This window comes from Plectropomus leopardus, chromosome 9 (assembly GCF_008729295.1).
Source record: "Plectropomus leopardus isolate mb chromosome 9, YSFRI_Pleo_2.0, whole genome shotgun sequence".
NCBI lineage: Eukaryota > Metazoa > Chordata > Actinopteri > Perciformes > Serranidae > Plectropomus > Plectropomus leopardus.
Genome location: NC_056471.1, coordinates 9,861,611 through 9,886,446, shown reverse-complemented (window position 1 = coordinate 9,886,446; position 24,836 = coordinate 9,861,611). Strand labels below are relative to the sequence as shown.

The 24,836-nt window shown below is 43.3% G+C and overlaps 1 protein-coding gene across 1 annotated transcript in view; it reads left to right on the top strand.

The window, feature by feature from the left end:
• The window catches only part of efnb1 (ephrin-B1), a 68,463-nt gene extending 44,844 nt beyond the window's left edge, over positions 1 to 23,619 (top strand). The window contains exons 3-5 of the mRNA XM_042493378.1: positions 10,380 to 10,472; positions 19,214 to 19,330; positions 22,203 to 23,619. Coding sequence (XP_042349312.1) covers positions 10,380 to 10,472; positions 19,214 to 19,330; positions 22,203 to 22,597 — 605 coding nt within the window. The 3' untranslated portion in view covers positions 22,598 to 23,619. The remainder of the gene's footprint in view (positions 1 to 10,379; positions 10,473 to 19,213; positions 19,331 to 22,202) is intronic.
• Positions 23,620 to 24,836: the final 1,217 nt, after the last annotated feature.

Here is a 24,836-nt window from a genome sequence, read left to right as displayed (position 1 = left end):
ACACACACACACACACACACACACACACACACAGACGAGCTTCACACACTTGTACGCACGCTCAGACTTCTAAACGCATTTGCATAAGAGCATACAGAAACACACGGTCCCTGCAAGCACATTTTTATTAAGATGCAACAGCACGAGCGAGGAGTTCTCTGAGGATATTTCGTCCTCCACCGTCGGTGTTCGTTAACTTGTTTCAGGGCTTCGGCTCTGGTTTCCCTCAGGGGGCGAGTTTGCTTGCAGATTAGCTCTTTAGTCTAGTCTAGATTTTTGGAGTCTCATGGCCTTTGACATGCCACTACGATCACCCCGACGCATTCCGATCCATCCCAGCGCTTCTTTTATCAGGCGGCGCAGGCTGATTTGTGGCTTGTGAACCTTTTAGATCGAGGAGGGCGACTCCTCTCCGGAGTCCAGAGTCCCACATTACCTTTGTAGACGACCACAAAGGCCAAAGAAAAGCCGGAGAGGATCAGTTTTATCATCTGTTGGGATTTAGCGAGTGAACCATGGTTCACCTCGTGTGATTATCAGTGCAAATGAAGCAAGACGAAAACTTCAATGAGCCTCCTGCTGAGGAACAAGCTCACGGAGAGACCCTCTGTGTGCATCTGCCAGCTGATTACACACGTGTAACCTGACAATACCAATACCAACCACTAATGTGGATGTTCCTCAGTGTTTTGAGAAAATATCTGGTGGGTTTTATCACAGGCCGTAAAATTAATACAACGACATTTTAATGGACACACTGATGCAATAACCAAATAATATTGAGATTATTCTTATCATCAAGCCAAATGCAAACGTTAAAATTTACTTTTTGGTCACTGTAAAGTGCCCTAACAAATGTGTAAGACCTATTAAACAAAGAGTTTTCTGGCTTAGTCATAGGTCATTTGATAATGTTATCCATTCGAAACATTGAGTGTACTCATTATTTCTCTGTGTTGAAATTTATGGACTTTTTTTGCAGCCTCTTTTTACGAGTTAATTTCAGAGCTGTTACTGTTAATATTGTCAACAGCTATGTCTTTTTTGTCCACCATTTCTCCCAGCATTCTCCCCCACCCTCCCTCGTATAAATGATGGTTAATGGAGAGTGAAAATTGAATAATATGCTCCATTTCTTTGTGTATAACTTCCCAGAATGTTTTAACCCCAGGCATGACCAAAGGATATGGTTGAGGTGCGCGACTTTTAATTTGGAAAGACAGCAGGAAGTGATCAGTCCGTTTAACAGAAGTTTCAAAACGTGGCTAATGATCTGGGATCAGACACTTGTGGTGCTGCTGTCTTTAGAATAAATTAAAGGAACAATGCACCACAAAATCAAAACTACACATTTTTCCTCTTACCTGTAGTGCTCTTTATCAATTTAGATTGTTTTGGTGTGAGTTGCTGAGTGTTGGAGATTTCGGCCATAGAGATGTCTACCTTCCTCAGTTATAATGAAACTAGATGGTAATCGCCTTGTGGTGCTCAGAGTGCCAAAAAATAAAAAATAAAAATTGAGGGGCAATGTCTCTTTCCACAAGATAATCCACAGACCCTGTTGTGAGGAGTTTCATGTAAGAAATATTTCCTTTCTACCAAACTACACCTTCCAATCGAATCACAGTGTAGAAGATAGCCTGCGTCTTCATATGCATGAGAGGCTTGTGCTCGTGACAGCACCAGATGTAGGCATTAATGGCGTCTTCCTCAGCTGAGCTGTAATGGTAGCTAGCTGAGGTGCCTGGTGAGTTAGCAGTAGATGCACGCGTCCCTCTGCACAATGATTTGGTAGGCGAGGGTAGTTCTGTAGAAAGAAAACAGCTCCTCCACAAAACTGCTCACAAGAATGTCTGTTGATTATCATGAGTAGCCAGGTCATGACATCTGTAAAGAGACACTGCTGATTAGTTTTGCAAATGTATTTGGTTGTAAGCACCACAAGCCAAACACTAACTAGTTTCAGTATGTTCAAAATAAGGGTTAACAACTGACACTTAGTGCCTCCCAACAAAACAATCTAGATTAGTAAGTAAAACTACAGATAACAGGAAGGCTTTAGGCAGGTAGATATATATATATATATATAATTTTTATTTTTATTTTTGGGTGAACTGTTCCTTTAAGAAAAGGAATACAAGACTAGTCATGGGGACTGACTGTGGATGGTGGCTGTTAGAGGGACCACTAATTTCTGTGGTAAGGGAAACACTGGGCGAATGATGGGTTTAATGAAACACTAATGTGGAACTTCCCTCTGTCTTTAACAGGGAATCAACTCTGTGTACTCATTGTACACACACAAGTGCACAAACAAGCCTTATGCACACACACACACACACACATTGGTTTAGCACGAGATAAACAGTAACTCAGCAACTCCCTCATGAACAATATTAACCTTTAGCTTTTGAGCATTAGTGTGTGTGTTTAAGAGAGAGCGCGTGTGTATGTGTGCCTCAGTATGTGTTGCATTTCTTGTAACCTTTAGCTCTGACCAATAGGAAGGTGAAATGCCATTTTTTTTCTCCCTGACCCACTTTCCCCTCTGCTTATTTCTCACAACACGCAACATTTCAGCTGCTATTAGTGAAATGATGCACTGTCTGAGATGCTATGTTCACAGGCAAGTGTGTGTGTTTGTGTGTAGCTCTAAGGGCGTGTTTGCTCACCTGTTAGTTTTGTGTATTCAAGGGTGTTAATGTGTGTGCGCCCACAAGGGCTGTGCCAGTTTTTAAAAATAATCACCTAATTGATGGGGAGCGACGTCCACCGCAAACAAAGAAAAATAACAGTCCCAACCGCCTGAAATGCTATTTTTCCTTTTATGGCCGTTCCTGTGCGTTTAGATTTATACAACTGCTAGTCATCTGAAGCAAAACGAGCAACTGCAGGCCACTTCTTCTTCAGGCTGTTTTTCCCCGTTTTTTACTCTGCACATGATTTGTGTAAAACTGCTGAGGTTTTCTGCGGCTGCAGCTCGATGATATCGGTGAAAAGAGCCATTACAGCCAATTAGCTACTCTGTCATTAGGGAGGGTTTGTGTGGGCTACTGGCAACTTCTCCACACAACAGAATACATTACAGCTGAAATAGCTGGTAAAGTTGAAAACAGCTAATATCTAAAAATGTTCCATATTAGGAACAGCATCGTCGCGGTAGGCTCGCATTTTACAGTCAGTGTGGTTATGAAATTAATATTGGATGCTCTGGCTGCTGTTGCTGCTTCTCATAACTTTAATACTATATGCAACAGCTTATAGTATTAGAAGCTGTAAGTCCCCCTCCCTCAGGTTACACTGTTTTATTGTGCCAATCGACTGCATTCAAAATTCTATGATCTGAAGTCCCCCCGGTGCACACCTGTCAGATTATGTGGGTTTTCGGCTTAGAAGCGTGTGTGCACATTTTGAGCAGGCCTCCTTCATTTTGTGTTTGTGAGGGGAGGCAGAAGGGGCAGGAGAGAGGTTCAGGATGCGATGTACTCTAAGATGAGTCTGTCTACATCTGTCATGTTGGAGTGTGCTCAGTCTGTTCGTGTTTGAGACAGATGACTTGCTCTGCTCCCCAAGGTCCTCCTGTTATTCTGCGTCCTTTATCTCCTACTGATCCGACAGACGGCCTGCACCGTGTGTGTACCTTTGCTTGTTTTTGTGTGTGTGTGTGTGTGTGTGTGTGTGTGTGAAAATTCTGCATGTGCTACCCGAGCCTTATGTGCTTCTCTCATGCTCGCGCGCGCAGGACAATGTCATCCTCTGTCTTTGTGTGCACGGATACATGGGTGTGCGGCGTTACAGGGTTTTTGCAGCATGCTGAGTTGGGAAATGGAGAGTGGAAAGTGCAGCAGTGTAAAAGCTCTGCCCCGCTGGATCCACCGGAGAGGTGACACACAGACACCCGCAGCTAAATGATGCAGAAGCTCTCTGTGTCTGCAGGCTGTGAGTCTTGTACAGACACACACTCACAGATACACACGCACAGAGACCCTTTTGGAGCTGCTGACAGGTCCTCTGCAGAGGTTAAAAGCTGTCATAAGTAGTCTTGAGCACTAGCCCAGTGGTGCTGGCCATGGAAGTCCATAATGCCCGACCTTTGGCTCTGTAATCTGGGACTGATGTCCTGGGACCCCACACACGAAAACACTCACACACACACGAAAACACTCACACACACACACACACACACACACACACACACACACACACACACACACACACACAATCAGCAAGGAAAATCCACACACTCCCAAAGATTTGTATGCATACATGCAGAAATACAAATTCACATCTGTCCAAGCATGCACACACTTTCAAAAACACAAAAATGCGCACACACATACATACTCAAATGCACACCATTACACAGAGGCCAAAACACACATAACCAGAGACTAAGGAGAGAATGTAAGAGAAATGGTGAGTTTGAGTAAGAGAGAAGCAGGCTGGCAGACACAGACACACACACACACACACACACACACACACACACACACACACACACACACACGCACCTAATCCAACACACACGTATGCTTCCTCTGCTTCACAGAAAGGGATCACCTCCCACTTCTTCTTCTTTCCAAACTGAGCTCTCCTCCTCCTCCTCCTCTCAACTCCTCACTTCATCACCTCCTTCCATATTCCCTCGCCAACATATGCACGCACGCACGCACTCACAGACACCCCCATCCGCCCACCACCACACACACACACACACACACACACACACACACACACACACACACACACACACACACACTCCTACACGCAAGCACACTTCAGACAGATCAAGTCTCACTCCTCCCCGTTCGCACAGTCTCCCGTCTTCAAAAAAAGGAATCTCCCGCTTCCTCTCCTGCCCCTCCTCACCCCACACTCCCTCTTTCCATCCCCTCTCTAAACACCTCACCCCCACGCACACACCTCTCTCCACTTCACCTCCCTCCCTCACCCCCTCAGCACCATCACCACTCCTCTCCCCCCCACCCCCCCCCCCCACCCGACACTATCCCATAGTGCCTCTGCTGGAAGGATTTAGAGGTACCCTGTAATTTTGGTGCCGGAGGAGCTCTTAAGTCCTGCCTGATCTTCTGGCTACACAGGCAGCCAATGTGTGTGTGTGTGTGTGTGTGTGTGTGTGTGTGTGTGTGTGTGTGTGTATGCACATGTCAGTGTGTACTTCAGTGTGTGTTCCCATCTTTGGGACCAAGTGCTTACATGTCTGTATATTTTTTAGCAACCATTTCATGTGTGGTTGCATTTGTGTATGTGTGTAGCCGTGCATGCGTTTTGCTTGTGTGTGTGTGTGCGTGTGTGTGCGTGTGTGTGTCTGTGTGTGTGTGTGTGTGAGTGAGTGAATAAGCGAGCAGTCTAATCAGGACGCAGGAGAGGAGCTCCCCCTCTGGCTGTATATTGAAGCAGTGAGCTGAGCAACAGTTGTGTGCACTGGGCCGCTAACCACCTTAAACCTTGACAGTAATGCTGCTACCTGCTCCTGTACGTGCAACAGAGCGCCTCCTGGGAACAGGCAGCACGCGGTGATATTAGAGCTGCTACATGACGATGTTTTGCAAAAACCGAAACTGGAAAAAGAGAAAGCAGCGAACATGTAGATGAGAATATCAGCTGTGTCCATGCGCATTACTCCAAACCACATTTATTCTAACCTAAATTCAATATTGGATTTGCAAAACAGCATGAAAAATGTGCAGCACTAATGTCAAAGATATGACTATTTTATATTGTCTGCCAGGTTTTGTTATTGAAAAGAAACACGAGAAGAAACCATTGGCCGAGCTGAGCGCACCTAATTTATCTGAGATGATGTGAAAAGTCTGAATGAATTTTCTTTGCCGATGCCAAACCTGCGCAGGAGGCTACGTGGGAGAGACGGCGAGTGAGAGGTTGGAGGTTGATTACTGATTTCCATTTCTATTTCGAGGACAAAGAAATGGAGGGCTGATGGGTTTGGACATCTATTTAGATCCATTTCATTCTGCCATAATCAGGCTTTAGCCATGGCCTAATACTCAGGATTAGAAAAGGTTCAAAGTGCAAACATCTAGATCCCCCAGTATTATTCCAGTCTGCCAACCTCACTCTGTATGTGTTTGTGTGGGTGTATGTGTGTGTGCACGTGTGTGCTTGCATGCATGCCAGATCGGGAGGGTTATCTCTGGAATCAGGCCCATAAACCTAATCTAACCCTCTCTGTGCTCACTCAGGAGTGAAATATTTTGTGCAAATAGGCTCTCCTTTCCTTCTCCCCACTTCGACTCGGGTGTGCTAATGTAAACAAAAACCGAGATAGGAATATCGCAGGTATGAGAAATAGCCATTTCTGTTGTGACACTCTGTTTGATACAGGCACTCATGCCTGACACGGCTGTGTTTAGCTCCCTGCTTTGCCACAAATGTATGAAACAGCTCTGTGTGCTGCTGTTTTTTCTTGATGCTAAGTGTGAGTGATCAGATCGCGGTTGCCTGTTTATGTATTTAGGTTTTTTTTTTTTTTTTTTGGGGGGGGGGATGTAGACATTATTACTGGTGGTTACTGTGACTACTGGGCCCCTGCTCAGCTCGTCTAAGTGGAAGTCTGAATGCAGTGGAGAATAGGGTGGGGGTGGTGGGGTGGTGGTGTGTGAAAGGTAGCCAATGAATGTCACCTCTCATCCACTTTCTCATTAAACAACCTGCTCTCTGTCTGTCACATGGGCTGTATCTATCCCCTCATTCGGTGCTTTGGGCAGATGTTGGGCGCAAGAGCTTGCACACGCTCCCATAGACACTGGGGCACATGCACACACACATACACACAGCCCATTGCGGTGTATGAAAGCAAGCCCCCCCCCCCCCGGGCTGGACAGGAATAATAAGCAGCAGATGATTCATGATGGAGATGGGGGAATGTATTCAGCAGGACCACCTGAGTGACCTCATTTAGCAGACCTGAGAATAAATATAGACCACCGCGTCGCACTTTAGCCTTAGCTTGTGTCGCCTCGGCCAGTCAGCGCCGCGTCTCTCACACATCTCCCACTCTCCTCCTCGGGAGCACCTTAGGGAGCAGTCCTTCCGCTCTACCCCTCATGTCCTTGTGAAATCTGTGAGCATTTGTGTATATGCATCGCATATGCATTCACACATGCATGTTAATGTGTTAGCGGTAGTGGTGTGTGTGTAGTGTTGGAACAGGAGCCTTTGTTGCAGGCCAGCTCTTTCCCCTGTAAGGCTTTCTCTTGGCTGATACATTTGCACTGTAGATATTTCCCAACATCAACATTTGGCACCTGGTTTCTCTTATGACTTCAGCAGCTGTAGATCTTTTGTTCTCCCACTAGTCACTCTGCGGCCAATGATCCACACCCACAAAGAGGGCCTTAAATCATACAAAAAAACCAGCTTTGGAGCCTGACCGCTTTATTAAAAAAAGCAACATTCCTTCATGCAATGACCAGTTCTTTCGGTATTCTGGACTCCTAGCGCTGAACCGGTTTGTTCCACTAAATCATTAGCAGCAGAATGGGAGTCTCTTTGTTCTACGCCCTGTCGTTGCTTTATCCCCTTGTGTTTTTATCTCCGCCGAGACACACAGGAAGACCCAATTCCCCAGTTTCCTCTTTCCAAAACACGACATGACCGTCGGCCTTTTAATATCTGGAAATCCAGATTTGGATTAACGTCAGTATGCAGGGATGAAACGAGAAAGAGAGAGAGAGGGAGGGAGGAAAAATAGAGTCAGAGAAAGAGGAGATAGAGTGAGTGAGTGAGAAGCTTTTAGATTAAAAAAAAAAGCTGTCAGCGTGTCCTTGTTGTGGAGAGGGGTTAAGGAGTTTGAGAAGGCAGTTTTTGACATGATAAATGTAAATACAGTTATATCACATAAGGGTCAAAATGACTAACACAGGAGTGTGTGGTGCTTTAAAGATTCACCGCACATTTTCTAATGGACTCAACAGTTGTTTCTGGAGTCGATTTCCATCTTGAAAAGTACTCAAAAGATGGATTCACATAAGGAAATGTGGTTAACACAGGACACGGTTAATCGGATTATGAATTTCCATCGGAACAGTAAAAAAGCCTTGAATTATGTGGCATTTTAAATGGCCTGAATACAAACAACATATAAAGTGATCATCTCTTCATAAGTCCGTCTCTCTTTTCAGTTGTTTGCCTAAACAGAAGCCTCCAAGGGCCGACTTATCATCATGCCACATCAGTAATGCAGCAGCCTGTTCAGCCAGCCTGAAGGAATAGTTAATTTAGATGACAGAAGTAAGTTAACACTGAGAAGATTTGCTCTCCCTGAGTGGATATAAAATTCATAGCATGACGCTCACTCTTAGTCAGATTATTCAGGCGCCTTTGAGCTCGATCTTCAAAGAGCTCATTTTTGTATAACCTTGCCCTGGAAATTTAAAAATTGAAAGAAGAGGAGAAATTGGGTGGAAAATGGCAGGATGAGGTTAGCAAATCGCGGCAACGACGTCTGGGGCTGCAAGACGGTGCGCCTTTAAGACTGGAAACAGTCCTGTTCACCTCACTGTCTTTGAATGTTCCCCTTTAGAAGAGACATGCTCCCTGCATAGACTTAACATAAATCATAAGACTCACTTAGCCTTGAGTGTTCATTCACATTAATGTCCCACGTAAATTTAAAATCTTTTGTTCCTGCGCTGCACTCGGCCCCGCTCAGCTTCCCTCTCGTATATATTTCAGCGTCCGGGTTACTCGGTCGCGTATGTTGAGTCTGCAGCTGGGGGAGTTTGCCAAAGAGCTCCTGTCACAATGTTATCACAATCATTCTCGCAAATTATCACGTACTCCGGCCACACTAACAAAATGTTGTGGTTCTCTTTGTAATTTAGGGCCAGACGATGATCTGATAATGTAACATAATATTAGTGCAATTCATTATTTAGTTTTCTTCAATTTCGCTGGAACACAAAGCTGAAATCCCAGAGGGCAACAAAATGTCAACATTAATAATACTTAGGAATGACAAGGCATGAATCAACCAGATGAGCTTTTCCGCAGCGCCAGAGCTCAACGCTGCTTGATACAACATGAGTTCATAGCGAGGAAATGCATGCGGAAACATTGGTGCATCATGCCAGGGTGGGTAAGTATTTGGATGCTTGCATTGTTTGGACCCACCCCTCATCTGTAGCCGAGTCTGCCGCTCTTTGTGTCATCATTAGATAAGCACCCTCTCCAAGACTATCTCATCATAATGAGGGTGCCATCTGAAGCAATCACCCTGGGAGATGGTCATTGAGTTAAGAGGGAGGGAAGGGGAGGGGTAGAGTCAGATAGTGCAGATAAAAAACTAAATGATGTGAGTGAAAAAACAGAAAAAGAGAGAGACCAAGACGGCTAATGCGAGGAAGAGAAACAAAAGCATTTCAGAGGAAGGGAGTAAGTTGAAACAGCAGACTAAGCGGAGATAGAGATCATTTGGGGAATTCCAAAATTAGAGCTGCCATTGCATGCGCCCACACAAGCGCATGGCCACACACACACACACACACACACACACACACACACACACACACACACACACACACACACACACACAAAACTGCCTGGTGCTATAGCCACTCAGTGTTAAGGTCAGAGTCACACTCTGTCTCCCTAGGTCATTATCATGCGCCCTAAAATAGACAGCCAATTGTGTCACACTGTCTGAAGTGAATGTGACATTGAATAAACAACCCCCGACCCTGAGCTGCTCGCTCAAGTCCGAGCAGAACGCACACTTTAAAACAAATGGAGGGAGGCGGACACACACACAGACATACACATATTCTAATATATAAATGGACACACACACACACGCAAGTACAAACATTAAGGGAGGCATTTAGCTCTCAGCACTAGCACCAAGTAATGACACATGTGGCTCAGGGGGAGTAAGCTGCTGGAGGACTTGGCAAGCAGCTGGAACTCTCGCTGGCATGTCTCACTGCTCAAGTATGCACAGACAGAAAACACACACATACACACACACGCAGGTTTGACCATGTTCCTCCTCTCCACCTCAGCGCCCACCCTCCCTCAGTAGACTCTAATGTTGTTCCATTCATTTGACTTCACTTTATTGTGTTAATGAGAGATACCGTTGAGAGGAGCTGGCGGTTGATTGAGGGTGAGAACGGCTAATCACTGGAACAGCTAATCAGTGCTTGTCGTAAATATTGATTAGTTCTGTGCGTTATGGACGTGCTCATTAACCAGTGTGTCATCTTCTCTCCCCTTTTCTCCCACTTTTCTTCTTTCTCTTTACCCTCCATCATTTCCTCCCTCTTCTTGTCCTTCACCCTCTCCTCTCCTCATCTCCTTCTCTCTGCACCCCCCTCCACCTCCTCACACACCTCCAGCAACCTCCAACGGTACAGTCGAGGGCCTGGAGAACCGGGAGGGAGGCGTGTGCAAGAGCCGAGCCATGAAAGTCATCATGAAAGTCGGGCAAGGTAAATGTGCGCTCACCTCACATGTAGAACACAATGCAGCGCTGCTGCCTTAAAGCCATGTTTCACTTTGGTGTGACATTTTCATTTATCGCTATGTGTGCCCAGCGTGACTTTGTCTGCCACCGGCCTCCGACAGGGCCTGCTCTCCACAATTGTAAAGTTGTGTTATGAAATGCATTGGCCACAAGTGTGAATGTTTTTCTTTATATATATATGTGGTATGACTTCTTTTGCAGCATCACTTAGGGCTGGGTAATAATTAAACATGACCAATTACTGACTTTCAGTGGTTTTGCATCTTGATGATGTGATCATATTGTTTTATCATTTTACAAAAGCCTGGCGTCCGCATTAATGTTTCCCACCAAAACGTTACTAAAACTAGATTTCACTTGTTTGATGTAATGCACAACAATAGAACACAGTTTATTTTATGTAACATCAGTTTTAGTATTTTTTATACACTAGTTGCATACAGTTTCATTTGATATACTGTATATTTGAATAGAAAATATTGTTATTAATATTGTGATGAAATATCCAGTCATATTACCCAAACATACCACTGACAACAATTAAACAAAAATATTAAATCCACACATTATTTTAATGATTTTGGTTGTTTAAATCTGGTATATTCAGAAAAATTGCGTCATCTTTTGCGTCTTTATTCAAGAGACAAAATAAAAGGTAATATTTAACATGTTACTTTTCAATGTAATGAATCAGTATAAAAACACTTACTGTAATAGTTAAATGCAGTGTAGTCAAGCTGTAAGGAGGTATAAGGACATTTAAAGTGTTTAATGATGTGTTCCATAAATGGTGTCTGAATAGCTAATGAACGATTGATTACCGCTGGACTCCAAAGCTGCAATCATATTTAATTATATATGATTACACTCATACACACATTCCTACATCTTCATTGAGGTTGCTCAGTTTTTTGCAGAAAGTAAAGAAGAGGTATTTTGGCAATTATTAATACAAAAAACACTGTATTTTAAAAGGACTTAATTAAAAATAATATGATAAACACTCAATGTTTCACATTCATGTCAAATATAATGACATGTTATATACAAATCATGGAAAACTGTTGTTCATTAGCTGTATGAACAACATTTTGAGTTTGAGTTTGAGTCGTCCACTGATACATTAATTGTTCTGGCTGGACGTGTTCTTTGCTGTTGTCCCCTTCCTCTTTGCAGATTCTCTCAGGTGTGCTGCATCACCTAAAGAGATGAATTGCACCTGGCTGGGTGAAGGAGGTGCTTATAAAAAGTCTCTCTGACAACAGCAGAGGACAGAGTCTGCTGGTGATGGTTATATTTTGCAATTTATTTCAGAAAAGCAGACAGACAAAAAAGTAATATTTAAAGACAATGAGAAACATAAAGTAAAAGAAATGGGCAAACACTTGGTTTGCACATTCAAAAAAGGAGTGAGAAGTACAAACTTATTTAATCCCACTCCTTCTCCATAAGTCATTGAATTTTATATAGCCAGCTTCCTTATTCATTTAAACCTATACTTTAATTTACTAAACACATCCGCATACACCCACATACCCAAAATCAAACAATTTGACATTATTATTATTATGTACAATAAAAAAGGAAGATAGACTAGGAAAAAATAAATATTAAGTAACCAAATAAATAAACAGCAACCCCCTGTAAACACCTGGTGATTGTTAAACCCCTTGTACCTTGCGAAAATCATGTTTTTATACATTTTAAACTGGTTTATGTTTGGACATTGTTTTAGCTCCATATTTAAACTGTTTCATAGCTCCACTCCACATTTATTAGCAAAAACATGCAAACAAGACAATAATCCCAGGCAGAGAGGCAGCAAGACGAGCAGTCACCAGAAGCCTCGCTCCTCTCCAGGTGCAGTGCACCTCGTCAGGTGATGCAGCACACCTGGGCAGATCTGCAGACGGGAGAAGGACAACAGAGCAGACCATAGTTGTCACATTATTAAACACTTGGGCTGGATTGCACCAACAAAAAATAATGTTTAAACCTGATTATATCGTGGTTTTATTTTAAATTCTAGTTCTATTTAAAACTAGCTTAAAATGAAGAAAGATTACATTTAAACCTCTCTCAAATTCTCAGTTTAGTTTTTCCTCTAAACGTTGATTAAATTTGATTCTGTTACACGAAAAATTTTAACTTGCCAATTTAAAATGTGATCCGTGATTAACTTAAAACCCACACTGGGCGAGATTAAACTTTTACAGTGGCTGCCTTTTTTAGATGGATTGAGCACAATAATCAAGTTCCCTGAAGAAAGTTGAGAGACAGACTAAACCTACTTGCCTTTTTTGATGATGATGATGATGATGAATGTTTGTCAGGATACTGGTTCACAAAGTATATTCCTTTCAAAAACATTGGAAGAAGGCAATGGAAGAAGAAATGACCCAAAAAAATAGCAAAACAAAGTGAAAAGTGCAAGACAATTTCCTGAAAATTAGCATTACAAAAGCAAGACAGAAAAAAAGAGTAAAAAAAAACAAAACAAGGTAGTGACCTGGATAAAGTGCTTACGAAATCTTGATAATTTGAAATATTTAATTATGATAATTATAAATATTTTTTTTTCCACAGCTTTTTAAAAAGTAATTTTGTCGTCCACTAATTTCTCATAATTTGTGGAGCATTTCTGACCGAGTTGCTCATTTCCTCCTTTCCCATGTTGTTGAAAGTAATTGCACCAATTCTTCAGGGTTCAAAGGTTTAAATACTTGTTAAAGGCATCTGACAGCAGCGCATAACCTCCAAACCAGCAGTTAAGTAGTTAAACTTTCAGGTTGGGTTATATCGTGATTATCATAATACAATAGAGATTTGCGTACCGTCAAAGACTTTTCCCCCATGTACTGAGGTAACTGTTGCTTTAATATGTCTGGTTGTATTAGGCCATCACAGGCATGTTGCAAATCAATAAGGAGGACTGCTTTATGGACTGCGGTATTGGATTTACAGGATTTTTGCTTCAAGGTGATGAAGTACTCTGATTAGTAAGGTATTTAGTCAGGCATAAGTCTTCCAGGAAAGAACATCTGGTTACTCTTTAATCAGTTTGCTGAATCCCCCCCCCCCCAAAAAAAATAAAATCTCTAATATATATGGATATCACGCTTTAAAGTAACATAGACGTGATTTTATCCATATTGCCTCTATTAGTCAAGTTTTGAATAAATGTTTTTTTATACACATAAACAGTTTGTACAAATAGTGAGATCACCAAGAAATAACATTGGAATAAGAAATGACCATAAAGACAGATTCCACTTCAAAATGTAAAAAAGGCCTCTGATATTCCTCAGCTGTTCTTCAAACAGAGTCTTATAAAGTAATCACAGAATGAAAATGTGTTTGAAATTGGTACATAAGTGCATGGTCGGGGTAAGTCATCTAAAAATGCTGGAAGTAAACAAGCGAGCTTTGTTTGGATATCCTTGGACACAACATTTGGTTTGCATCATACGTTTCACTTTTAGACGCAGTTTTACTCAATATGTGGACGTCTATATCCTGAATTTGACAGGGTACAGTACACAGATGTGTTGCTCTGTAAACATTCCCCCCATCCTCAGTGTGGTTGTTTTGACCGAAGCAGACACTAACCGCCATCTGAGAGGAACATCTGCCCGCCATGATGATCTGATTCCAGCTTTAAAGCTGGTTCTCAACATGTCAAAAATAAACTGAGACTTGCTGAGAAATCTGCAGTGTGTGTGTGTGTGTGTGTGTATGTGTGTGTCTGCAAATGTGTGTGAGGATATTTGAATGCTGGCTAGCAGGATGACAGCAGTGTATCCTGGCAGTCGGTGGGAGTATAGAAGCTAACAAGCTGCTGATGCTAGCAAGGTCTGAGTCGGAACAAATTCAGCAGATACAGTGAAAAATACCCACAACCATCTCGGAAAACAGACAAGCATTGCATTATCTTTCCATGTAGGTCAATTTGAGCATCCGACAGCCCGGGATTGCAACACCACAACCAAATGACAACACGGCTGCACAAATTGGAGGCCACTCACACTTTTACACTAAACTATTAACTGAGAGGAAAACAAATCCCTGAACTCATTTTAATGAAAGCTGAGAGGAAATGTCTCATTCAAGGAGAAGTTCTAGGAAATCAGCTCGACTCTGTTTCTGTGGCTGCCGGCTGTTCCTCAACTTCGCCAGAGCCGTGCGCTCATTTTCCAAAACGGTCCGAAGCGAGCTGTCACTCACAATCGATGTGCCCTAAAAACCTTGTTAGAAGAGATGCTGCTGGCCCAACTGCTACTACTTTTAATTCTATTTCTGCAAGCGGAATTTTTGATGCATAATGTGCCCGTCCAACCCAGTAACTATTAGAGGAAGGGCCGTGAAAAATTGGAGCGTCCACAGAAACTTTGATTTAGCTGCTGTGTGCAATTTCTAGGTGGCTGTTTTTTTCCCAGAAAGCAGAGAGAACTTACAATGCAGCTAACGATTCTTTGCAGTATTGATTGAACTACCAATTATCTTATTGACTAATCAATGAACTGTGCTGTCTATAACATGTTGGAATGTACTGAAACTCCCCCCAAATGGAACTCCCTAGAGCCAAAGATGACATATTTAAATTGTTTGTTTTATCCATCAGTGGATGAATGTTTGTTTACCCAAGTACTGTATAATTTTGAGGTACTTTTTCTGGAGTATTTCTGCACACATTCATGAGACAGCTGTAGTTATTAGCTTATTTAAACATGAGGATTATATTGAGAAAATATGATGATCTTATGAGGTGTGTAACATTGTCATAGGTAAACAATTCAACAGAATGTAAAATATTTCAAATTAGTTGTTGAAAAACTGCAAAGGTTAAATGCTACTTAATGTATTAATAATAATAATAATGATAATACAATGGTATGATTTAAAATACTACAGCACTTTCAGGCGGCATTTACCTGCTTTACTTTTGATACATAAAGTACATTTTAAAATATGTACTTTATGTGCCAAAAGTAAAGCGCTGACCCGAATGCTTTGAATCTTTGATCTTTTGTCATGGTAACTGAAATCCTTTTTTTTTTTTTTTTAATCTATTAATGTGTTACCCATTGCCCACCCACCCCCGTTGCCCACCCACATTGCCCATAAATTAAGAAATAATAATGCAGCATTATTCATCAGTGTAGATTATTATGTGTTCTCCTCAGACAAGGACATTTAAACTTAAGCTCTTTTAAACAGAGATGGCACAATAGGGCCACTATAAAGTTTATCTTTTGCACCGCCTTTGTCGTTTTATACAGAACCAAACAACAGCAGCATGTGTGATTTTAGACAGCATGCCAGCATCCCCGAAGGAAAAGGGGTATGACGGATGTGACATTTCACGCAACAGTATCAGCTGTTATGTGGGGGACGATCTTATCCTCTGTTCCGGGGGTAACAAGCTCCCAAATCTCATTGTCTTTACACAAAGTGGATATTTACAGCCACTGTTCTTCTCTTTTGAGTTAGCTGCTAACTGCTGCTAGCTACTTACTTAAATTTGCTGGGGTGTCATCAAAACATCCCACCCGTCCAGCCTATGGTCCTGTGTGGCTGCCTGTCCCTTGTACACAGACGTCAATTTGATCTGCTCCCAGCTTAAGGGCAAGACAACTCTGTCCCCCTATTACAGGACACCAAGGAAGAATAAGAGCATGACCTTCCCACCTGAAGCTGAGAATGTTAAAGGGGCTTTAGCAATAGTGCTGTGACTCCGACTGGCTTTTATCTAATGCCAGTCACCAGCAGGCCAGCACAACTTAATCTGGGACAGTTTGACCGCATGTGATTCGCTTGTAAGATTTTGAAAAATGGCCAAGGTTATTGCAACCTACATGCCAACAATGTGGCTAATTGTGATATTACTTTAGGTGCATCTACTGAAAACTCATGTTGCAAAAAACTCCAACTTAATGTGCTTGTCTCACATTACTCCTCTCTCGAAGCTTTGAGAAATTTCTCACTCAAGCTTTTATGCCCTGGTATCAGGGCCAGCACTACTAAAATATGCTTACATAGTTTTACATAATGTAGCAGTTTGATTGAAGTAACTTTACCTGTAATTGGGTGTTCTTATGGTGTGAAATTAATATTTTTATGTAAAGTATTTCAAAGCTTCCCACGCTGTTATCCACACATTGGTGCAAAGATATTAAGTTAAACATCATATATGACATTGAAAAGCACCAACTAATCATTTCAGCTGTAGTTACCAATTCAAACAATATAATTGGCTGCTGCTGAAAAGTGATATTTTTGACTGACTCTACTACGGCTGAAAGAATTTGTGTTGACAGAAAATTCATTGACAGGAATTTTAATAATCGATTGATGTCATTTATGAAGCGAAAAATTCCAAACATCTGCAGGCTGCAGCTTCTGAAACGTGAACATTTGCTGCTTTACTCTTTTTTTTTTCTTTATCGTAAAATAAATATATTTGTCTTGTGGACTGCTGTTCAGACAAACTACGTAATTTTAAAGATAAAGAAACAATCATTATGTGCAGCTCTGGACTGTACCCTCTGCAGCCACACTATGTTGTTTCAATTAACACAAAAAATCCTGGGCTCTGCTTGGCTCTGACCCCAGATGCTATTGTGTTTAAGCCACATTTCCCTCCACCTCTGCAGCTGAATGCCAACTCTTCCTGTGGCCAACTCCCCAACATCTTCCCATATGTCCACTCATACTTTGCACTTTGCTCTATGGATTATATTTTGGTGACTCATCCCAGAGTGCAATATGTGCACATTCTTTGTCTTTTCTTGTGGAGACACTCCTGTGTGCGTAATCACCTTGAATCATCGGGTTTGTGGGAAATTATGCGCCCTGACACGTCAATATCTGATTGTACTTTAAACGCCTTGTGTTCCGTCTTTTGTCTTTATATAAAATGTGAAGTGAAAAGGAAGCAAAATTGATTGCAGGGGAAATAAGGGGGAGCCCATATTTTATACATCCATCGCTGTTCCGCGCTCGCTTTTCCCTCCACCACATCATGTCACCGTGCTCATTAGAAATATGTTGACTCACCGCCTCGCACGCATCTCTCCCCCCTCTCTCTCCCTCTATCTCTCCCCAACATATCTGTCTCTCTATTCTGTCGCTCGATCATTGTCTCCCTCACTCTCAATCCTCCTCCTCCTCCTCCTCCCCCTCGCCTTCTCCCTCCTTCTGGCGGGTTGGCAGTTCTGAGGTAGTTGCTGTCTGCATAGCTAAGGGAAATGTCAGCAGTACACACAGAAAAAAAATGGGTCAGAACATTAGAACGCTCCCCGCACATGCTCAGTGGCTGACACACAGTGTTGGGGCTATACGAGTGAATCAGATCACTGTGTCCTCTCATATCCCCTGCCATACGTGAATGTTCCCACTTCTCACTCCTGTCTTTTCTCATCAATTATTGACGGAGCACAACAGCTCACGGCGAGGTTCACCACTGCTGCAATCAGTATGGAGCAATGCAGTGGTCTGGACGTGGAGAAGATAGAGGAGCAGAGGAGATCTATTTGTTAATAGCGAGGTTATGTTTTAAAGGGGAAAAAGGATATTTTTCTATAAATTTATATTCCTCTTTGTCTCTGCTTTCCCCATTTCCTATTTTTCCTCTCTTTTCTATCGTTTATATCTTCCAGACACCCGAATCATTTCTCTCCCAGAGTCTCGGCCAGACTGAGGTGGGAATAGAAAATAGACTGCTAGACTGTCAGCCCCCTCTCACTCACACACACGGCCACACACATGCCACACAAACTTGCCACGAGGGACTCAAATGTAAATTGCCTCCTCACACGCCCTCCTCTCTATTTCTCACACACACCCCTTGAGCAGGCCTTCGGGCAGATGCAGATAAGGCCTGATAGAGCAGAGGCATCTGATAGCGTTCTGTGGAATGATCCATCTGACCAGCTTTGGTAATAGTTTAGAACAGTCCTCCGTCTGCCGGCCCTGCCCTCGTAAAAGCCGCGGTGCGGACCCACCGGTGTTTACCGCACAAAGACTTCAAAGTGCGTGAGCTGAAATCACAACAGACAGTCAGATAAACTGTCTGTTTCCTTTGCGTTCCCCTCAGAGCTTATACAACCCCCTCCTCTCCTCTTCTCCTCGTCTCCATGTCTCCCCACCCTCTATTCCCGTCCTCCTATTCTCCACTCTTCAGAAGTGTGCCTCCTTCAGAGTTAAAGCCAGAGCAATAAATAAGACATATTATGGCCTTTTAACGTGATGAATAATGTAGAACAATAAAAAGTTAATATATAACTACTTTACCCTCATTCTGCCATGCCTAAGTGTATTGTAAGTATATTTAGGTGTGGGCTCATGTGTGTGTACTCATGTATGTGTGTGTGTCGTACGCTCTCATGAATGTGTCAGTGTTGGAAATGCCTGTCTGAGTGTTTGCTGAAGGAGCTGCTGATGTAGATGTGAGCTCATTTTTTACGACAGGACAGGGATACTGGCGTGTTTCGCAGACGTTCGCTAACTTGTCCTTCCTCTTTTTGTGCTTTCATCTACACTTCTGAGAAGCTTTCAACACATGCAAAGATAACCTTCTCTGTGTATAAAAGATATATCAAAAGATAATAAGAAATAATCCTCGCAGATGCAGTGGAACAAGTCATTGTAATTCAGCGCATGCAGCTTGCCAAGGCTGAGTTTTTGTGTGTTTTTTGTTTCCCACAGTCCCAAACGCAGCGAACCCCGTGGCGCCGGAGGCTCCAGAAGAAAACGCCATACCAGAGTCCAGTCCCAGTCCGCCTGACCAGGGTCGGGTTGGACCAGAGTCGTCAGGAAACCCTGGTGAGCAGATTGACAGGCCAACATTTTACCCATAAACTGCAGCTCCAGACTCTTTACAGAATGCTTTCTAGTTTCTAAAGAGCAAATATTTTAGTAAAATAAAGGTTTTTGAAGTGTAAAAAAAAACGAATATTCATAGCCTCAAGGGTTCCTCTAATAATTAATCACATTTAGCCTGAAAAGAGAAAATAAAAATCATAGTTGAGTCTCCCAAAGTAAGTATTCTCTCATATGGCTTTTTCATGCCGCAGGCATTCCTTTGATATCTGGGGGTCAACATGCGAAAAAAGATGTAAAACCAATATTATGCAGAATGAAATAATACTCACCATAATGCAGCCTGCAATAAAACAATAAGAAACCACACCCAAAACAAATACAGCTCACCCTGACTCACTTTCACATTCATACTATACACAAAGCATGTGTAGTACCAAGGAGACTCAAAGACACACCTCTTTATTATATATCTTTTTTAAGCTCATTTGAATTGCAGATAAATGAAGATTAAAAGCAGAGATAATTGAAGAAGTCACTCGTGCCTCCTCTGAGGCTCTGGGCCCTCCTTGTTTCCTGTTTTCACCAGCACCTTTCTTAACTGCTTCCCACAGATGGGAGCACTTCTTCCAACTTTTTGACTTACTCCACAACTTTGTATGCCACAAACTTCCTCCAAGTACAGACTGTTCTGCCTGTCCCAATGTGATAAGCTGCCCTCATTTAATAATTGCTTATTTGACATTAGTTGCTCTATAAAAAGATTTCCTAATGTCACTTTTCCCTATACCCGGGCTTTTACCTGTCTACCATTGTTAGATCAGTGATTATGTCAAGTGGAGAAGAGGATGGTGGAATGAAGGACGTGTCACTGAGGTTTGAGGGGCTGATATTTCAGGAATGAAATGTCTGACAGCCTCACTCCAGCTCTCTCTCCAGTGCCCAGAATGTACGAAATTCCTCGCGCCTCTGATTTCACCGATAAGGCTGGAATCGGTAGCTCTCAGTGATGTCATTTAGCTGTGATAAGGCGTGAGGCGCAGTTATCCGCTCCTCAATAAATGGTTAAATGCGGAGTGGTCAGTCAAGTGCAGAGACACACTCATTAGTGGGGATGGCAGTCTCCTGAGGTATGAGGCTTTCGTGTGCCGGGGGGGGGGGGGCATGGACAGTAAAGAGGTGCCGGCGGTGGTGGGAGGAGGAGGTGAGTGCTGCTCTTTGGCAGCAGCTGCATGCATACATGGAAAACAGATTTGGTTCCTCTCAGATTTCAGTCACTAGAGGAGCCAGTCATTCTCTCTCTCATCCAGTAAGAGCCCCCCCACCCCCATCCTGAACCCCTTTAGACAAAAGGATAAAATAAAATCAGATGTTCAGATATGCCCTCCTCATTCTCTCTTTCATATCTCACTTGGCCTTTGCCTTACAAACGTGGCCTCAACGTGTCATACACGTTGCCAAGGCTCGATCTTATCGGAGCAGGAATCTTTGTTATGTTGAGTGATGTCTACGGATTTCATTAGGAGTCTATTTTGAATGAGCTAATTCAATAAGATTACATCAATGGGGCTGTTAGTCATGTTAGGGCAAACAACAAACAGGGATGTGATCACAGTTGATTTAGGCACAGAACAGCAAGATCCGCACATGACAGGGCTGGCTTACTGTAAATTATATTACTCCTCTGATTTTTCGGAAGTCTCTCAGGGACTCTATGAAAATGATTTGAGTGGAGAGGGGTGATAATTCTTATATCCTCCCCCCTATTTTAGGAAAATACTGCACTTTATCAAAAACATGATTTTTTGGCTAACTCAAAGGATACTTTACCTCCTAGATGACCATTTGAATATAAATTATGCACCCCGGGTTACATTGAATTTGTGATAAAAGCTTTGTTTTTCTGACATGCCTTCACCGTGAACAAACAATTCAACAATGTAGAAAATTCTTGATGAACTGAAGTAAAAGTGGTCTGTGTTTAACAAAATCTGTTGCATCTGGGCTTAACAACAGCAAAACGATATTAAAGCATCCATTAACAAACTCACACAATTCCTGCAGTAAAAGCAAAGTCTCTTTATCCAGTTATATGCGCAGTACTTCCCAAACAGGCAGTTTGTTTGTTTTATTAGTTGACTTTGGTGTTTTAAAGGGTTAGTTTAGATTGAAAAATAACCCAGTTATACAAACAAACTAGCTGATCAAGGCAGTGGTAGACCAGCAGCTCCTGTGTTCAGAGAGGTAAAATTACTGGTTTTGAGTCTGGCTTGAAGAGAGCCAGTTTTACTTTTAGTGAAGTTCCTGTTGGGAAGCGCAAACCCCTTTGACTCCAATTCAACAAGAAATGACTGAGTTTTTGGATTCTTAATTCACCGTGCAGACATTAGAGAAAAGCAGTTTTTGTTTTTGTTTTTTTCCAAGAATTCAATGTAACACTCTGTGAATAACTTGTCATTTTTGGGGATGAAGTATTCCTTTCAGAAAGTGGTTAAAAAACACAGCTATTCTCTATTTTTGAAAAAATAGCTGCTAAATAAACTGTTATTGTAGCCAGCAAATGTGTGAACCAATAACACCTCTGTGCTCAGGGCCTTGTGCACTGCAATATTTTCACCCAACCCCATATTCCTTACATATGGCAAAATGCACCTTTATGGCTCACATCAAAGCCATCTTTTTTAATGTGCCTATTGGAGCTCTTTTCTTATGTAATATCTTTTTCTCACCCCACATTTTATATTTGTGAAATTTAAGTGCTCACCAAAAAGAAGTTAAGACTGCCCTCTCTTTAGCAAAAATAAAACTACAGCACCCTCCCACCTTAATATTTATGTACAGTCCCTAAGCCCTCTCTCTTTGTATTTCTCTGTAGACACCAGGAATCAGGAAGAGTCAGGTTCTACGGCAAACTCAGACGGCATCCTTGGCTCCAAAGTGGCCGTGTTCTCCGCCATCGGGGCTGGCTGCATCATCTTCCTCCTGCTCATCCTCCTCCTTGTCATCCTGCTCATCAAGATGCGCAAGCGCGCCAGGAAAAACGCCCATTCGCAGCCCCGCCCCTCGGCGCTGTCGCTCAGCACGCTGTCCAATCCCAAGATGCCCGGGGGCACGGCTGGCACGGAGCCCAGTGACATCATCATTCCGCTGCGGACAGAGAACAACTACTGCCCTCACTATGAGAAGGTGAGCGGCGACTATGGCCACCCCGTCTACATTGTCCAGGAGATGCCCCCGCAAAGCCCCGCCAACATCTACTACAAAGTCTGACACGCTCCACACAGCCACCGCGACACAGCTGGGAGAGAGAAAGAGAGGAGCGCTTGATTTATGTTCTTGGGAAGAACACTTTCCTTTGCATTTTGGGGACTTGATGCTTCTTCAAGCCCGTGTTATTTCTACCACCTGCTGCACAAATCTGGAGAGAGAACGCACTGACCAGTAACCAGCGGGGTTGCGAGCTGACTGATGAGAGAGGTTTATTCTGTTTGTTTGGGTTGTCTGACAATCCCCACCCGCCCCTCCTCCTCCTTCTCCTACCCTCACCTCCCCACCTTCTACAACTCCCCACTGTGCTCCGACAGGGGAGGGGGGAGGGGGGAGGGAGGGGGATGCGGGGCTGGAGCGAACCAACAGATGGAACTCTAGCATCCTGGTTCGCTGTCCCCTTTAACGGGCAGGATATAACTTATCTCAGTTCCCTGAAGTACAGTCTGTGCTACACCCAATTAAACACACCATCCCAGCACACTAGCCAGGAACAGGCAGACACAGGCCCCGGACGCCACTCAGCCTGCAGTTTGTGTGCAAGCATAAAACGTGTGTGTATGTGTGTGTGTGTGTGTGTGTGTGTGTGTGTGTGTGTGTTAGTCAGGGCTCCGTGCTGGGCCAGGAAACTCTCCAGATAGCTCAGGTATCAGACACAGTGTGTGAAATAATGTGTTCCTCTCCCTTCGCACCTCTGATGTTTGCCTTACTTACTATTTTTGATGGAGGATTTCCTCGAACCCTGATTCAGTTCACAAAGCAGTTGTATTTTGTTAGACTTTTCCTACAAGTGCACAATGTATAGAGTTGAATAGATCATCATTTATTACTCCCATCTTCTCACGTCAACCATGTCATCCATTGCATTTTTTTTCCAGACTTTGACCTGGACTGTTGATGTCGAGGTGTGTGTGAGTGTGTGTTCCCCTTCTCCACTGGTCTGATATGAGCTTTACCATTACTCTGGTATTTATGACCTACTTGTGTGTATTTGAAGGTGTGTTCTGTGTGTGTGTGTGTGTGTGTGTGTGTGTGTGCGGGGGCGGGGGGGGGGTGTCTGGACCAGTCTTGTATCTGGGCAGACTTAATTGGCTTAGTGCTAGAACAGCAAGATACTGTATCGCAAGGTTCAAAAACAAGACAGACTCAGTGACGCATTGACAGACAGATGAGTCCAAGATCTTACAAAACCTTTCCCGTTCTCCAGTTGGCACCGGTTGAAGGTTTTATTGTCTCTGATGAGCTTTCGGGGAGATGGTTTTTAAGACAGCAGGCAGGTTGATATTTGTTTGTTCTGGCTTCTGGTGCTACGGTGTAAGCATCAAACAGTTAGTTTGGTGCCTGCTGCCTGGGCGAGGCGGGCGTAGGTTGTGTAGTCGGCACTGATTGGCTGGCCTACATAGGTAGGATGCCCTATATATAAGTTGGAAGGCGAGCTACGGCTGAACATTGGGATACAGTATTGCGAGGTGCCAATTGGCTGCCATCTGTGGATGAGTCAGTGGAGTGCACAGTCAGTGGTGTCGCCAGCGTGTGACTAATCTATGTGCCATCTCCGTGCCCACACTCACCAGCCGGGGAGGAGAGAGAGCGAGAGTGGCGGATAAAGGAGAAAATGTTCCTGTGACTTGGCTTTAACCTGAGAGGAAGATGGCGGTGCGGATGGGGATGAGAAAGAGAGAGAGGGTGGAGGGGGGTGATTGAGGGTAGTTTAGCATTCATTTTTCCATCCTCTCACCAGTTGTGCTGTGAATAAAAATGCTGTGCAGAATATTCTTCAGTCAAGGTGTTCAGCCAGCGAGGACACTGCAGCTCAGCTATCACACAGCCCAGGGCAGCGGCACCGAGACAGGATTTACTGCAGCTGGATGTGTGCACGTGTGCACAGCGGAGCTCGCTTTTAGGTGCTGCTGGTGGGGTGGGCGTTCAAATCTGTGTGGAGGTGCTTCTGTGTGAGTGCTTATTTGTGCTTATATTTGCAGTTTTTTTTTTTTTCGTGTGTGTGTGTGTGTATGAATGTGGTCTAGCAGCTGAGCAGACTTGTTTTGGGACTGGAACTCCAAACAGTGTGGCTGCCAAAGTACGGAGCGCCGCAGTCCCGGTTAATGATGTGTGAGAGGAGAGGGGAGCAGATAAGGACAGCTATTCCTCAGCACGCAGACACGAACTGACGTTTGACGCACATGTTGCACACACACACACGCAGACACACCGAGACTGACGGGTCCAGGTTTATCTCCAG